The sequence below is a fragment of the Syngnathus scovelli genome, chromosome 9 (genome assembly GCF_024217435.2).
Source record: "Syngnathus scovelli strain Florida chromosome 9, RoL_Ssco_1.2, whole genome shotgun sequence".
Taxonomy (NCBI): Eukaryota; Metazoa; Chordata; class Actinopteri; order Syngnathiformes; family Syngnathidae; genus Syngnathus; species Syngnathus scovelli.
In genome coordinates this window covers 12,728,002-12,745,288 of record NC_090855.1, presented here as the reverse complement: position 1 = coordinate 12,745,288, position 17,287 = coordinate 12,728,002, and the positions used below count along the sequence as shown (strand labels likewise).

The 17,287-nt window shown below is 45.4% G+C and overlaps 5 protein-coding genes across 5 annotated transcripts; all 5 read left to right on the top strand.

Moving 5' to 3' along the window:
- Window positions 1-797: 797 nt before the first annotated feature.
- apoc1 (apolipoprotein C-I) lies at window positions 798-1,588 on the top strand. Its single transcript, XM_068651776.1, has 4 exons — window positions 798-881; window positions 1,018-1,075; window positions 1,156-1,291; window positions 1,371-1,588. The coding sequence occupies exons 2-4, from the start codon at window positions 1,018-1,020 to the stop codon at window positions 1,402-1,404; spliced, it is 228 nt and encodes a 75-aa protein (XP_068507877.1). The 5' UTR covers window positions 798-881; the 3' UTR covers window positions 1,405-1,588.
- A 1,931-nt stretch (window positions 1,589-3,519) lies between these two features.
- On the top strand, window positions 3,520-4,284 carry apoc4 (apolipoprotein C-IV). The gene is made up of 4 exons (XM_049731850.2): window positions 3,520-3,654; window positions 3,766-3,805; window positions 3,874-3,958; window positions 4,049-4,284. Exons 2-4 carry the CDS (start codon window positions 3,766-3,768, stop codon window positions 4,242-4,244), a joined length of 321 nt encoding a protein of 106 aa, XP_049587807.1. The 5' UTR covers window positions 3,520-3,654; the 3' UTR covers window positions 4,245-4,284.
- A 1,049-nt stretch (window positions 4,285-5,333) lies between these two features.
- apoa2 (apolipoprotein A-II) lies at window positions 5,334-6,591 on the top strand. Its single transcript, XM_049731836.1, has 4 exons — window positions 5,334-5,457; window positions 5,542-5,586; window positions 5,829-6,060; window positions 6,150-6,591. The coding sequence occupies exons 2-4, from the start codon at window positions 5,544-5,546 to the stop codon at window positions 6,304-6,306; spliced, it is 432 nt and encodes a 143-aa protein (XP_049587793.1). The 5' UTR covers window positions 5,334-5,457; window positions 5,542-5,543; the 3' UTR covers window positions 6,307-6,591.
- Window positions 6,592-8,853: 2,262 nt separating this feature from the next.
- apoc2 (apolipoprotein C-II) lies at window positions 8,854-10,109 on the top strand. Its single transcript, XM_049731851.1, has 4 exons — window positions 8,854-9,033; window positions 9,194-9,255; window positions 9,591-9,750; window positions 9,819-10,109. Exons 2-4 carry the CDS (start codon window positions 9,207-9,209, stop codon window positions 9,907-9,909), a joined length of 300 nt encoding a protein of 99 aa, XP_049587808.1. The 5' UTR covers window positions 8,854-9,033; window positions 9,194-9,206; the 3' UTR covers window positions 9,910-10,109.
- Window positions 10,110-12,049: 1,940 nt separating this feature from the next.
- On the top strand, window positions 12,050-13,681 carry LOC125975784 (trypsinogen-like protein 3). Its single transcript, XM_049731788.2, has 5 exons — window positions 12,050-12,205; window positions 12,267-12,402; window positions 12,472-12,725; window positions 12,995-13,131; window positions 13,211-13,681. The coding sequence occupies exons 1-5, from the start codon at window positions 12,166-12,168 to the stop codon at window positions 13,403-13,405; spliced, it is 762 nt and encodes a 253-aa protein (XP_049587745.1). The 5' UTR covers window positions 12,050-12,165; the 3' UTR covers window positions 13,406-13,681.
- The last annotated feature ends 3,606 nt before the right edge of the window (window positions 13,682-17,287 follow it).

Sequence of the window (17,287 nt, the reverse complement as noted above, 5' to 3'; positions counted from 1 at the left end):
CGATGTTTATTGCCGAGGCACTTTGACACTCTTCCCTCCTCCAGTTCTTCAAGAGGGACTTTACAGGCAGGAAGGAGATGGAGATGAACTTCAAACGAAATTGAAGGTGTGAAAGCAAAGCAGAGCAAAGATGGCAAACTTCCTTGCATTTACAAAGAGGCAGGGAGGTGGGGAATTAAGTTCAGACAGCACAATCAGTCTGCTTTATTTCCCTCTTACAAGAAAAGAGGAACGTCTGGGCAAGAAAAAGTGAAGCAATCCAATCCCTTTGCTGCTGCTTTATATGCAAACAAGCTGACTGTGACGGAACACTGCAATGTAGGTCACAGGAGTAATGGACCTTTGCTATCAGCGATGAAAATAATCATTTAAAAAGGAGCAAAAATAAAACAAAATGCAGAACACACATTAACAGTGCAAAATGAGTGAGTTAGTGAGTGTGTGTGCTCACTCAAAAGCTTGATTAGATTTGGGGTCGGAAGGGGTCGGAAGGAGCATCCAAGAATTGAAAGGGCTCCTGATGCAATCAGCACTCAAGTCAATTGGCATCTCACGTCTCACTGATCAAAGAACGCCACTCCTGACTGTTGCTTGAACCAGTAAAACAATTCACACAATATATAAAACATTTTTATGATTGTGCCAATCTGATTTTTTTATTTTTACAGCGGTTGCGATGAGCTTTTATGCCAAATGAAATGACTGACCGTTGTTCTGGCATCTCAACCCCTGATATGGCGACGGTGACATGATCAGTTAAAAAAAAACCACAAAAAAAAAATCAGGGGGGGTGTGCTAGTTGGAGTGCGTCACATCTGTGCAAGCATATAAAGACACACGCGTGCTTACAAACACACAAACACAGAAATTTCCAACAACAGGTAGGAAACGACTTGAATGTTTTCAAATAAAATTTAAAGTTGTTTTGACCACAACATTAAGTGGTTCTTTTTCAGAACTTGACTTTTAGCAATTTTGTAAAAACTTGAATGCATACTTTCTCCTCCTTCCTCTCAGATGATGAAAGTTTACCTGGCAGTCGCCGTGCTCCTGCTGGCTCTGATCGCCTACACGGGTGAGCAGCGAGTTCACAGGGTCATCAACGGCTCATTTTCAAAATGATCATTCACTTAATTCTTTTACGCCCGCTCACAGATGCTCAGGATGAGACCATAGAGGAGAAGTTGAGCCGCTACGGCGATCGGGTGGCGGAAACGTTCAAAGACATGGCGGCCAACACCAAGGAGACCTTTGACAACCTCGGCAACAGCGAATTTGCCAACAGCATCAAGTACGTTCGGAATCAACAACACACGCACGCTCACACACACACCTTGAAAATGAGAAATTGTGCATTTGTGCTCCAACAGGAACTGGTTTAAGAAACAGTTTGGCTCTAATTAAGACCTTGGAGTGTGCAGCCTTCGCCCAAAGCTGGTCGTCTTCAGACTTCGCTCCGCTGGCTAAATGCTCGCATTACTCTCAGTGCGGATGCGTTACATTGAATCCATTTCAGTGGTACTTTTGGAAATATGTCCAAAGTGTGTTGAATATGTGAATAAATGAACAACTGTGGAGAAAACAACAAGGTGCTTTCGATTGTGTTTCCACGCCATCGCCACAGCGGTGAAGCAAAAAAGACGAGTTGGTTGAAATCCAGACTAATAACCCAAAAGAAAATAAACACCAAATCAATGTGAAGGACTTCAATGAATAGAAGCAAAATGTAGGGGGAATCAAAAGCTCACAAATGGACTACAAGTCCCACAATGCATTGCGAGGCCATCCACACTCGCAGGGCTGATTTGTCTATGAGGCCCAAAACGGACAAAGTCGATTTCCATGATATGGCCACTTTTGCAGTGATAACAGATGATTTTTCCCCCAAAATTTTTTGGTCCCAAATAACTTGAAATGATGAATCATAACTGTTGTATTGTCATTATTTCCATGTTAGCTTTCTTAGCGAGGCTTTCAAGCATAACCGCTAGCAAATCTGAGGAGGGCTGATCGGCGATTCTGTTTTGACCAACTCTTAAAACAACTGTTCTAACTTTTAAAAGGACTAAAACCAAGTAAATGCATTTTTCATTAAAAAAAAAAAAAAGACCACATGAAAAATAACTTTCTTTGACTGATTCCCTCCTTTAACGTGGCTGTTTGAATCCACTCATCAAAATCATCAAGTGGCGACGATGAAGCGGCGTGTGCGCATCAATTGTGTCAACGGGAGCAAAGGTGACTGCCAACATGGCGGCTTTCTTCGCGAGCGCTTTCACAAGAGCCGGACTAAAGTTTACGTCGGTTAATGATCCACCGTTGCTTCACTGAAGGCTGATGCCTGGAAGACCGCCTGGCGACGGAGAGGTCATCAGACACGTCGGCCTGTGTCAAGACCTTTCCAGTATTAAAAAAAAAAAAAAAAAAGATTGTTATTTGATATATTCCATTTTATTTTTTATCTCTTTTGTAACAGCTTCAAAATCACTTGCACAGTCACTTATTTGCGACTGGACCGACTTGGCTCGCTTGCAAATTGTATCAAACTGGACGGTTGGAATCAATTTAAGCATGCTAGAAGACTTTTGTTCATTATGATTGTTTTTTATTTTGTTTGCACTAATTTAATCAAATATTATTAGAGTGGGCTTAATTTTCATTTTCGGGGGAGTTTGTTAAGGTTTTATTAGTTGATTGTTTTTTAATTAGTTTTGGCGAACTCTAACAACCTTAGTATGCCCTCAGCAAACTTTTAGACGATTGTCAGCCGGGCCCGCCCCCGCAGCACAGGTTCAATGCTAGTAGGCCTGCAATTCAGGCCTTTGCTGACTGACCGGAAGGGCTCTTGTTTTATAGACTGTCAGTTTGACCATTTTGTGAAAAAAATAAAAATCATTCTCCAATAATCAGAATAATCACTCAGGCTAATATTTAACTAACAATCAGATCTTTACTGACTGGATGGAAATGTACTGATTCTCTCGTTTTGCTTCTTCGCATGAAGATGACCCACATGCAGCTTTGCTTAACCCCCACCCCCATTCCCAACGGAACAAACAAAGTCTGCTGTGTTTCAACAGCTGCGGGATGAGGGCTGTTGTTGCTTCAGCGATCGGATTGATTTTTTTTTTTTGCCATGGACTCTGCCCACAGAAACCTCGGGCCGGGGCCGAACACGTTTATCACATGGATGCTCTTCTCTACACGCCCTAATCGGTCCCGCTCGATCAGATCAGAGACTTTGACTGGTCGGCAAACACATCAGCGAGTGCCAAATGGGCCGCGATACTCCATCCAAAGGGCACTCGCCCGCAAGTGAGCGCCCGCTCGTCGAAGAGCGCCGATGCAGGTGACGGACGACGGCCTCGAAAAGTGCTTCAAGCTTCTGTGTGTGCAATATTCATTTGAGTCGATGCTGGAAAAGAAGACACAAGGCCAGCCACAGTTCTCAAACTATCATGAGAGTTTGTCAGGCAAACACCAACGAGCTAATTATTTAACTGCCACGCGGAGCTCAAACAAAAAGTCAGGCCATGGGGACCAATGTACGACCTGTGGCCTTATATAAATAAAATGGCTCAATAACACTCGTTTCATTCAACTCGCCTACGCCGGAGCGGATGAATTTAAGACAAACAAACAAACAAACAAAAGGTACATTGTTCCTCATTTTCATTGTTTTTCTCTTTTAAAAGTGACAACTCCCTCAACTCGATGGGCTACTAACATAATCTATCAATCACGTTTCTGTTTGTCTGACGGCAGATGAGATTTCTCGTCTTTGCGCTCATTTTGCTGGTTCAAGGTAAGTTTGATTGATCCTGCTTATTTTGCTCCACTTCTTTTCTGACAACTGACAAGCTATACTTCCAGCATGCGGGCCGCTTCGGGCGCAGACGCCAGCGCCGGATGCCAGCGAGTCGCCGGGAGTCCTGCAAAGACTGCTTGACAAGGCTCGGTATCGCCCGCACTTGAATGCGCTTCAACACACGCACACATACCCCAATCCAGATGAACCGTGGCTCAAGCAGCCTACTTGTGCACACAGCACGGCCAAAGAGAAGGCAGAGATGGTGAGGGACACGGTGACGGACTTTGCGAGCGAGTACTACGACGAACACATCCGGCCGACGGTGGACAGCTACAGCCGATGGGCGGCAGGCGTCAGCAACGCGGCCAGGGAAAAGATCCTGGACTACTTGCCCTTCTTTGCCACCAACACCAGCAGCCAAGGAGCCATGTAACAGCAAACGCTGCATCATTAAAGCAACAACACAAAGCGTGTGATTGAACAACAAAGTCTGTGCTTGTGCTACACCACAACAATCAACAAATTTGACACATTCGAACAGTTTGGCCAAGTAGATCAGTCAAGGCCAGATGCGGGTAGGCACTCAAATTTATTAGGGCAAGATGGAACGTTTCGAAAACACTACCACACTGTCAAAACAAGAGCAAGAACTATGGTGGCCCCAAAGGTCAAAAGATGATGTTCAGTATGTTGCAATTCTTCTTTACTTTGACATTCATCTTTTTCAAAGAGACTCTTGCGAGTCAGTTTCTGTTTCTGCAATGCCAAAGATTGAAATGCGATGAGAGGAACTGCTTTCGCTAGCCAGGAAGTAAGTTATCTGTGTTCGCTACCACAACGGCGCAATCACCACTTTCTATGAAAACAGAAAAATAAAGAAAGAAGGCTCTACTCAAGGACACGGTTAGACTGCGCCGGTTGGCCGGAGAGTTTGATTACACACGCCACTGCATAAGAAAGTGTACTTGCAGTTCTTTTGTGTTTGTTTCCTCGCATGAACCTCTGCAGAGGCTTAGCAAGTGTCAGCTAAGGAAGACCACATTAAATTTTACTGATGATATTGCAAGACATTCATATTTTTCTGTGCCCGACGCACCGAGCTCCATGGTCATCATTTTGTACGAATTTTGGCGATGACACAAACGAAAATGATTGCTGGCTCATTTCATGAAGAGGCACATGATGCATCTCAAAAGGGACAAAGGGTCACTTTGCTAAAGTTCAGCGAGGTGGCGTCCAGACCAATGCTCCTGACCTCGCTCGCTCGCAGCAGAACAGCAAGATAATCTAATCGACGGACGGGCGGTTTTACAAGCAAGCTGTAGATTGAGACATATGTACAAAGCAACTTGTGCGCTATCAGGTGGGTCTCCGGGTGCATTATGAATATGCACCACGGCAGATGTTGCGCAACACCCAATTGGGTTTTCAAGCAAATGTCATGTACACTGGACTTTGTTTAGCTGATGTGTGCGTGGGTGCCCTTGCCTTGCCTTGTGTGTGTGCGTGTGTGTGTGTCCTGATCAGATGACGTGTGCACGCAGTCCCCCCCTATATCATCTGGTCCAGATGTGAGCTCCCAGTTGCAGACAACTCACTTTCAGAGCAGACTGTCACTTCTGGAAACCAGACGCAATCAATAGCAGGTAAGCCTTCCATTTCAAGCTTTTTTCTCAAAAGCACGAGCCAATTATGATTAAAGATGTTCAATATGTTTCTTCTCCTTTCAGACATGAACACAAAGTACGCCATCGCCCTGATCCTGGCACTGCAGGGTAAGAAAAGAAAAAGCATGATGTATAAGTTTGAAGTTAAAGTAGTAGCTCTACTGAGTCCAAACATGCGCAAGATGTCTCAATGTGATTGGCAGAATCGCGCCCTTCAGGAGAGAACAAAAACATTCCAGCAGATTCCCGTGTAAAAAGACGCTCATGGTCAAATGTGCCGATTGGGCGTTTCAATGCAACTTGCTTTGAGCATCAGCTTTAATGTTGCCTGCTGTGTTTTCTCACGGCAGTCTCCATGAGCCTGTGCGAAATTCCCGCACCGGACAAGGAGCTCGTGGATAAATACGACGCCTTGAAGGGCGTCTTCTACAAGCGTCTGATCAACGCTTACGGCAAAATCCAGACAGCCGTGGCCCCATTAATTGAGAAAATGGGAGAGAGCGACCAGGGCGCCAAGGCCAAAGAGTACTTGGAGGATCTGCAGACCAAGCCCGAGCTCCAGGCCATCATCAAGGTTGGCAGGTGAGCGTTTGCAAAAGCCACACACAGTTGCGCACTTGAGCTTTTGGTGGCACGTGGAATTTACGCACGCGCGCACGTCTGCTGCTTAGCGGGATAGTTGAAGAGGTCGGCCCCCTGGTGGACAAAGCCCGCACATCCGTCCTGGGCCTGTACGGATACTACCTGCGCCCCCAGATCGGCGAGTCCCTGAACAACGCCATCAACAATATCAAGGTTTACCTGGACAAGTTCCTGCCCGCCGAGTAAAAAGCTTGGCCGGCTTTTCCCGGAAGCCTGACGGAGACCGCACAGCGCTTCGAGCCCCAAGGAGCACCAAGCATTGTTTTTTTTGTTTTTTTTCTATTAACACCATCGAATCGCCAACGCCGTCCACGCCAAACGTACTCAGCGTGTGCAACATGTTTGTGTTTGGTACACCAACAGTAGTCCTCGTGCGAATATGTGCATGTTTGTATCTGTGAGTGTGTGCAATAAAATGAACAGGAATAATAATAATAAAAAATGTCTGCAAGGTGCCTGTTTAAGCTTAAACTGGATCTCATTTGACGGTTCGATGGCAGCCAGATGCTGCACCGACAAACACCGACAGTTAAAAATTCTGCTCCTCACTCTCACTTCTATAATCCACGTTGCCGTTGTCCAGGACATTTGCAAAAACCTCTCAAGCACAATCGCTGAATCAAAGCATCGATTTAGATTTAGTGACACAAACGTTATCGAATACAAAAAATAGTTCACCAGTGATGGGGCGTTGTGATTTTCAAGTAATGCTGATGAACATCTGAAACCATTTCAAATCAAATCAAATCAAATCAAATCAAGTCAAGTCAAGTCAAGTCAAGTCAAGTCAAGTCAAGTCAAGTCAAGTCAAGTCAAGTCAAGTCTGACATCTGAATCCATTTTTGAATAATGGGAAAGAATGATAGAAGTTAAGCTTTGGATATTGGTAATAATTGTGACAAATCATTCAAACGATCAGTGTCTTCACATTAACGAGGGTCTCTAATTATTAACAATAACTAACTAGAGCAAAGACCAACTATTTTTTTTAGAATTGATTAATCTATCAATTATTCCAATGATTACTTTTCTTTTCTTCTTTTCTTTTACGTTTCTAGGCAGAAATGTTTGTCAACCAGTGACTTAGTCAATTTTCCCTTGCCCCGATACTAACAACAACAACAATAATAATATTGATAATAATAATAACAACAACAGTAATGATAATAATAATAATGAAAATAATAATGATGATGATAATAATAATAATAGATTAAATGTAATTTTAGCACATTTGTACTTTAAAAAGCGTGTATCAAACTCATATCTCTGCACTAATCAACAGACGTAATTCTCAGCTTCAAAATATTTACTGACCCCTGCTGTAAAGTCTTATACTGCCTCCCATTGGCCCACAAATTGCATTGCAGCATAAATCATGGTGCATAAAATGATATCATATCATAACAACTGACAGTCTATCCATCCATTTTCTGTACCGCTTGTCCCCACGGGGGTCGCGGGCGTGCTGGAGCCTATCCCAACAGTCATCGGGCAGTAGGCGGGGGACACCCTGAACCGGTTGCCAGCCAATCGCAGGGCACACAGAGATGAACAACCATCCGCACTCGCACTCACACCTAGGGGAAATTCGGAGAGCTCAATTGGCCTATCAAGCATGTTTTTGGGATGTGGGCGGAAACCCGAGTGCCCGGACAAAACCCACGTGGGCACGGGGGGAACATGCAAACTCCACACGTGGACGTGCTAACTAGTGCGCCACCAAGCCGCCCCACTCTGTTCTATTTCACTCAATTATAGGTTTCTCTGTATCGGTCGCAAATAAGTCACGCCCTTCTCCTCAAATCTTGACACTTTGCTACGAAGTAGAGTGGGCTGGCCAGTCTACACCGAGTGTTTACAAGCAATGCTGCAATGAAAAAATTCCTGTGCTTTGGCCAGGGTTGTGATCTTTGTGAAGCTGAGTGCTTGAAATGTAAGGCAGGCACTGATGTGTCTGTGGCAAATGAAGGTGCCAACAACCTGCAGGCACACATAAATTCAGCCAAGCACACAAAAGCAACAAGGGGCGAGAGGTCATCATCCAAAGTCATGGATTTCTTTGTGACGAAGTCTGAGAGTGTAGCCGTCACTGCAGCAGAAGGTAGCATACTTTTCATACAGTTAAACACCATGAAAGCAACAGGACTGCACATCTGGCTTGGTAAGGAAGATTTTCACAAAAAATTCTCACGCGCCCGAACGAAGACAGAAGCCATTGTAAACTTTTTTTTTTTTTACTTCGCGTACCACTATAAAACTCAAAAAATGTCTGTACATATGTTTTTGTTAGTGTAAATATGTTTTTGTTGTTGTACATATGTTGTTTTGTGTTATTCGGACCAATAAATGCAACTGCTATACAGACACCATATCATTTGTGTCATAGCATACACCGATACACCGATGAACCCCCCCACCTCCCCCCCAAAAAAGGTGTCCTTTAAGAAACCCAAACCTGGTCACCCTAATTTAACTCGCATGTCAAGGCACAGCAGCAAAACTATTGCATCTTTGTCACTGATCTCCAAATTGTCCTAAAACCAGTCCAACCGTCCAGGAGTAGGCCTCCCAGCCCAAGACGTCATGGAAGGTTGCTATGAAGCCAAAGTGCGATGGCTTCACACGCAACATTGTGGCCACACCACATCAAAGTGCATTCTGATGACCCTCGGCGCTCCTCCTCCTCGTTCCGATAGCATGTTTTTTAAACCCCACGTCACGCCATGCCACGCAGCGCGGACTCGCAAACCCAGAGGGAGGGGACGACGACAACGCAGGATTATCTCCTCCGGAGTGCACTTTGGCTCCAGGAGCGACAAGTCAACACTTGGCAGCCGATATATAAACGGAGGAGGAGGCCGGCCGAGGAGCCGACCCGTTTTTCTCATCGCGCTTCCGGAGAGGACGACAGTGAGTACTCTGACCATTTTTTGCCTTACAATTCTTTGCCCGAGGTATGACGTGTGCGGCCAATAACAGCATTCAAGTCATGACCCGAAAGGCAACTCAAGAAAGCCGATGTCGCTCCCTAGTGGACACGATGGCTAAATGTTGACTGTGCTGTTTGCAGATCCACCACCATCATGAACAAACTGTTGGTTGTTTTTGTGCTGCTCGCAGTCCTCGCTCTCAGTAAGTGGACACACACTCACATTTTAGCCACAAAATGGAAGGACAAGCCTCCAAGTCTTAAACTTGACATTTGACTGATCTTTCTCTAAAATAAATGGAAAAACAGGAACACTGTGGTCAATGGTTCAAATCACCCCATAAACGTTTTTTCCAACCTATAAAACTAATGTTTCGTTAACATAACTAATACTGTTAATAAAACCAACGAGGATGGGAGCCTAAATGCTCAAGGAAAGATAGATGCCCATTTTTATACCTTCCTTCCCACTGCACATTCGCTATCTTGACAAATGGAAATGCATGAACTCAAAAGCCCACGCGCTGGTGCCACGCAGGTGCAGAAGGTTTCCGCATGCCGAGGCAGGCCGAGGATGAAGAGCAGGGCACCCTCACCATGTTCAGCAACACAATCAAGTCTTACTACAGCGATGCGGTCAACACCATCTCCGACTACGTGGAGACCATCAAGGGCCTGAAGGTGGAGGAGAAAGTCAGGTGAGATGTCCTTGGGGGTGTCAAACCACGCCAGAGGGAAGAAGGCCAACCTCCCGTTGTGTCTGCAGGAACCTTTACGCGGAGACCACCACCATTTTGAGCACCTACAACAGCATCGTTCAGGACCAGCTCTATCACCTGTTTACTGGGCAGCAGTAAACAACTCCAAAGCACAACGGTAACTGCCAGAATGAAAACAGACTAACGAATTTGACCATAGTGGGCAGCCAGCAAGCGCAACAGCAGCAATGATAGCATCGCTATTCCAGAAAGTCGACCTTCGCCCCAAGGCGGGCGCCACACATCACCCACCTCAGCTATTTGACACCTCTTGAAATATTAAAAGTATTTATACAAAACTGTCACGTTTGATCACTTCGCAATTTACATTAGGAAAAAAACCCATCACGGCACATCAAACAAAAATGTCAAGAAGTATAGAGTTGTTTATTTTTGACTAATTAAAACTATATCTCTGATGATGAGGATTATTTAGAAAAGTACTCAAATCTGCAGATGAACTCATTCGACTGTATCGGTCAGTGTTCTACTTTTTACGCAAGATCATAGACAACAACAAAAACATAGCAACGATGGCACAGTATCACTCAATGATTCTTGATAATGCTAATTAGCGGCGCTTGGATCAATCGGCTGCCGATGATCGTTGATTATTGCCTATCATAAAATACGATCATTGATCGGTATCGGCATGGTTGCATAAAAATCTCTGACTGGAACAGCTCTCGTGCTAACTGTCATTAGGGGGTGCTACAAGGTAATTGCTATCATGGGCCGTGACGTCTATGCGACCGAGTTAACCTCCATTTTAATTTCTCACTTCACTTCTTTCATTGGCTTTTCAGCAACTCTCAGAAATAATTTGTCAAAGTTTTCCACGTCCAGTTTCAAATGTGGGGTTGAAGAGTCATTGGGACTTTTGTTAGGATGAATTGACTTCCTGCATTCAAAGTCAAAGTCAAAGTCAGCTTTATTGTCAATTTCTCCACATGCCAAAGACACACAAAGAAACCGAAATTTCGTTCCCCCCTATCCCACGGTGACAAGACATGGCTCACAACAGACAAACAAGTAAACAAGTATAACAAAAGTGTGCTGAATAAATAATGAATAAATAACACAACAATAAATAAATAAATAAGAGGAGCAGAAAAAAAAAGGAGCAAGTGCGCGTACAGCAGACATTCCCGAAAATAGCGCAACAGTGCCGCACGCTACGCAGAAGGGGGTAGCGAGTTCAGGGCCCTAACAGCCTGGAGAAAGAAGCTGTTGGCGAGTCTGGTGGTGCGGGAGCGCAGGCTCCTGTACCTCTTCCCAGAGGGCAGAAGGTCAAACAAAGAGTGAGCCGGGTGACTCACATCTCTGGCAATCGAGGTTGCCTTGCCGGTGAGATGGGAGGTGTAAATGTCTTTCAGGGAGGGGAGCGAAGCACCAATAATCTTACCAGCCGTATTCACTATGCGCTGCAGGGCCTTCAAGTTCTGTTCAGTGCAGTTACCACCCCACACAGCGATGCAACTGGTGAGGACGCTCTCAATGGTCTCACGGTAGAATGTAGATAGGACTGCCTGAGGAGCACATGCACGCCTGAGCTTCATTCCCTTTGGTCAACATTCTCTTGCGTAAATGTTTACATGTTGTTCCCTGAATGTCCTCATTTGTTGTGCAATCGATAAATTCTGAAAATAAAAAACAAAAAGACCTCAAGGACAGGATGTTAATGTGAGCAAATATATTTGCCTCCAAAGCTTGACTCCAATTGCGCAATCTGGCACTTGTGGGGAAAAGGTGCAATGGTAAAATATTAACTTGATTAACACAATCGGGCAGACTTATTTCCTCAATTTGTTCTTATGCAACAAAATGCTTTGCTTGTGTTCTTTGGATTAATTGGGGGCAAAGTATTCTTCAATCCGGCCCACCAAACATTTCCATTGTCTGTCACAGGACTTTGATATCTTTTATTGTTTCTTCATTTATTGATTTATAGTATTGGAATCAAACAGTAAATAAATTACAGCAATGAACATTTTGTAGTTTTAGTTTTAACCTGTCCATGTCATTATTAAAATAAAACTATTTTACAAACACGCTGAAACTTTTTTTAGCCTCATTGATGGATGAGCTGGTCGATCACATGCTGCACATGAACACAAAAGTGTGCACACCCCTCCGGGTTATATGGATGAGGTAGAAAGGGACGCTAACGTCACCCGACTGCTGTTGCAAGAACATTTTCTTGTTCTTGAGGAACGACGAGATGATTACTGGAAACAAGGTGTGACCCTCCGTGTGTGAACGTTGTTACAAAGGTCACATGCGGATGGCAAATCAAGACCCTCCTTTGCTCCTTATATAAGGAGAGGGCTGCCGCCGTCCGTCGCCATAGACAACATGGCACGTCTTCTTCTGCTTCTCGTTTTGGGCCTCGCAGGTAACCGATTGTTGTCGCGCACGCTCGATTGGGATAGTGGCTTAATGATGAGCGTCAACAGGTGCGTCGCCGCTGGTGGACGACAACCTGTGCCAGCCTCACTCCAGACCCTGGCAGGTGTGGCTTCAGAGCCGCTGGAAGAGATGCAGCGGCGCCCTCGTAAACCGCTGGTGGCTGGTGACGTCCGCCGCCTGCGCGTAAGCCAGACCGTACCGAATGCGTTAACTGTCTTTTTCTTCTGGCCAACTGAATGAAAATCTCTCCAGATCAACCGACGTCACAGCGTCGCTGGGCGAGCATAATGTGACGGCGGACGAGGGCACCGAGCAGCACATTGCCGTGGTGGAGGTTGTCCGCCACAGCCCGTACCGCTCACCCCTGCACAGCCTGGTCATGATGCGCCTGGCCCAGCCGGCCCGTTTCACCCAATATGTGCAGCCCATCGGCCTGCCCGGTCGCTGCCCTCAGCCCGGAGACAGCTGCACTGTCAGCGGCTGGGGCTCCACCATGCCCAATCAATGTAAGCCCATGTTGCTTAAAATTCTCGTCTTTCTTCAGCGGTGCGACACACGCAGGTTTTACACGTGCTAATGCTAATTTTAAGGTAGGAGGCTGCTGATACCAGACGATGATACTTTAAGCAAAACAACTTGTACTAACAACTATACGATATCGACTTCAGGTGCTACAACATTTGCCCCAGGCACAAAGAAATGCTTCCCCCTGAACAAATGCTTCAGATTGAAGAAAAAAAATGATACGCTCACGCTTTTGTTGTTGTTGAAACAGATGAGTCTCCTAACCAGCTCAAGTGTTTAACTGTACCGGTTGTGGAAGATCAAACTTGCGTGAATGCGTTCCCCGACTACCTGTTCTGGAGCTTGGGCATGGTGTGCGCTGGTGGGGCTGACGCCGCTGGCTGCTTGGTGAGCCCAAACGTCGCTTTTACTGCTGTTCGACTTTGAGTGGAACTCGTGCGATTGATTTTGGGTGATGCCTGCGCAGAAGGACAATGGCGCCGTGCTGGTGTGCGACGGACAGCTGCAGGGCGTGCAGTGGGTGGATTTGGGCTGTCGGAACGCCGAGCACCCCAGCGTCTACACCAAGCTGTGCAAATACAACGACTGGATGCGCAGAGTGATGGACAGCCACACGCCGACCACCACCACTGCACGGGCGTTCACCTCCAAGACGCCATGAGGGAGGAAAAACAAAAACCGGTTACTTCAGTAGCTGGCTCCCGTGAGAACAATCAGGCATCAAGGAACGACTCTCGCACGTTGAAGCCTCAAACCATGATTCATTTGAAGCTCGTTATACTTACATTTCATAACCACATTACATACCGAGTTGTCCCTCAAACATCCCCATTCTTTTGCCATGCACAAATTGTCTTTCTTGATATTTTTCATATGTACATTTCATTAAGTGCCATATTTTACCTTGTTTCAATAAACCAATGCCTTTCCTTGATAAGTAGCCATTTTGTGTGACATGGATCCCATAAGGAAAAGTGCGTCCTGCGTGATTACAAAGAGCCACTAGAGAGCGCGCTGGGCCATGCAAGCAGCCGGCCGGAGAGTCCTGCTGCTCCCAAGCAAGCAGGCGACGCAACATTTCAATTCTTTGGCATCTGCAACTTCGGAGGGAGTCGCTGATGGTGTCGGGGTACACTTGACCTGTCTTGTGTGCCGACACCTGAGTTCGATTCCGGTATATGACGGCGTGTGTGTGCGTGGGTGCGTGCATGTGCGGGTGTGCGTGCGTGCGCGCGCGTGGGTGTGTGCGTGTGTGTGTTTGCGTGCGTGCGTATGTGCGTGTGCATGTGTGTGTGATACTTGAGATTCTGTTATTGTATGAAAAACATTGCATGATATTAAGTTAGAACCTGTGTGTGTGTAGTGGCTTGTATGTTCTACATCGACATAAAAGTGTTTTTCTGTCCAGTTTTCATTTATAAATTTTGTTGAGGATTGTGATAATGATTTTATGTGCAATGGAGCTCATGTCTTCTCAAATGATTTTGGCAGCTGGAAAACTGTTTCTAATGAGCATAATCGCCCCTACAGGACTGGAGTGGCGCTGTAGACAACCTTGAAGCACGCGTTCTTGGACTTTGTTACAGCTGGCTGAGCCTCATTTGCTTCGTGCGCACCTTGGCAAAGGTAAGCCTTTCTTCACTGTAGTTCAAAGTAGGTTTTAAAACCAGGGTTAGGGTTTTAAACTAGGGTTCAGGTTTCAAAGTAGGGTTTAAAGCTTGGGTTAGGGTATCAAACTAGGGTTAGGGTTTCAAACTCGGGTTTCAAACTAGAGTTAGCATTTTGACCCTAAGATGTACAAGGCCATCAATTATTTGACATTTTCCCATTCTTTTCCTCTAGTTCTCTAGCTTTCCCTCCATCCTTCCATGTTTGTGCACTTCATCACCTCTGGCATTATATTTTCAGTGATGAAGAGCTCCCATATATCTTTTGCTGAGAGAATAGTACTAAGACTTGTGCAGGCCTTGATCGATTTCTAAAGATATTGTGGCTCTGAGCGCTGTCCTGGGTGGGAAGTAACTCGCTCCAATAACAGCCCTTTCGAATTATTCTACTGGACATGATTTGGCCACTTTCTTCTTCAGAGGACACAGAAGAGAAGCCACATCCAGAAGTTCTCCGACGACACGGCCATTGTTGGATATGTCTCGGAGGGGAACAATCTGGAATATAGGACGGTCATCAAGGACTTTGTCAGCTGGTGTGAGCTCAACCAGCTTCAGCTGAACACCAGCAAGACGAAGGAGTTGATTGTGAGCTTCGGGAGGACAGCACCCATCTTCACTCCGGTGAACATCCAGGGATCGGACATTGAGGTAGTGGAGAACTACAAATTCCTGGGTGTTCGCCTTCACAACCAACTGGACTGGACTGATCACACCCACGCCTTGTACAAAAAGGGCCAGAGTCACCTCCACCTGCTGAGGAGACTGAGGTCCTTCGGTGTTTGCAGGGCTCTCCTCCGGACCTTCTATGACTCTGTGGTGGCCTCAGCCATCCTCTACGCTGTGGTCTGCTGGGGTGGGGGCAGTACTGACCGGGATAGGGGGAGACTGAATAAGATGGTCAGAAGAGCGAGCTCTGTCCTGGGCTGTCCCCTGGACTCCATTGAGGTTGTGGGTGAGAGGAGGACGTTGATTAAGCTTAAATCCATCATGGACAACACCTCTCACCCCCTCCATGAGATTGTGCGCTCCCAAAGCAGCTTCTTTAGCGGCAGACTTTTGCACCCTCGGTGTAGGAAGGAACCGTTCCGCAGGTCCTTCATTCCCTCTGCTGTCAAACTTTACAACATGCATGCCACCTGATAAAATGAATGCGTTCCATCTCTGCTAACAGCGATTGTGTTTGTCCTTGTCTGTTATTTACCCGTCTTTGTAATTCTGGCACTTGTTTTATTGTTGCACTCGTATTATTCTTGCACTCACATGCGCTGCTGTGACAAGTGAATTTCCCCGCTGTGGGATGAATAAAGTTCTATCATAGCTGGTTTTAGTAAAATTTGTAGATAAATAAAACAGTCATATAAGACACACACAATATTATTATTATTCATATCGTATTATTAGAAAGATTATACTTACATGTACCAGCTCTTACTGTCTAAAGTAATCTTCTTGAAGGCCGACATTTCTGATTTGTTCATTTATTCCTGACAGCTACAGTTGATAAGAATCAAAGATTCTGATTGTGGCGGCTGTGGCTCAGGCTGTAGTGCGGGTCGGTTAGTAACCGGAGGGTTGGCGGTTCGATCCCAGCTCTGTCTTGGTCACATGTTGTTGTGTCCTGAGGCAAGATACTTCACACACCTTGCTTCCAGGTTGCCATTGTAAATGAGAAAGTGTTCTCAATTGGCTTGCTTGGTAAAACAATGATTTAAAAAAAAAGAAGATTTCCATTGGATTCCATAAAAAATGCATGCGGGTCGTAATACAAAAAGTGCAATTTCTTAAAATGTATAAAAGACAAGGTAAAAATTTAAATGTCATTATGTCACAAACATGTTTTTTTAGGAATACCTGGAATATGAAAATATTTTTATTATGAAGATATTTTTTTAAAACACAAACCTCACCAGGTCTTTTTTGACCCACTTATGCATCTAAGTAGTCTTCAGTAGTTCACCATTACCAATAAGAGGAAAATCGGGATAGTATCTAGAGCAGTGGTTCTTAACCTTGTTGGAGGTACCGAACCCCACCAGTTTCATATGCGCATTCATCAAACCCCTCTTTAGTGAAAGATAAGATTGCCATCCATCCATCCAACCATCCGTCCGTCCGTCCATCCATCCATTTTCTATATCGCTTGTCAAATTATATTTTATCAAATTCAAGACAAAGATGTTTTTACTGGTGCACAAAATGAGCTGTGCATGAATGTCACCTTGTTCAGACAACAAAACTAACACAATGCATGAACTCACAATGAATTACATACCTGCAAATCAGTGTGACTTCTGCTGTTGCCTTTGCGAGACCAGTTCAGATATGCGTCATCACGAATTTACACGATGAATCAGGTGTGTTCGGACCTCTGCAGTGAAGGCTCTGCCGAACCCTTGAGACTGACTCACCGAACCCCGAGGCCTAGGGTTCGATCGAACCCAGCTTAAGAACCACTGATCTAGAAACTGACAGATTGCTGCTGTTCACTCCTATGATCAATTGCACTACATAAGGCTTGACATCGATTGCCTGGGCTCATTTTTAATCCTTTTGAGGTCTTTCCATGCTGAAAATGTAAGCACTGACGGCAAACAAGGCACCATCTGACGTGCTTGTCTTTGAGGAAAGCGACAGGTCAAGAATCAAACAGCACTCTGTTTAATTTCCTGCAAAGCTGATGTGTGATTGGCATGCGTCGCCCTCCCGCAGACTTGACTGTACTGTCTTGGTCTATTTAACAAAGTTGTCACGGTAAAAGGGTGCGTATCACAGAGGTAAGCAGAGGTTCCATACATCCCATAATGCCACCACATTGCAGTCAAAAGCATTTCGCCATGTGTATTTGTTTGGCCAATCAGAAAGAGTTCTCCCCC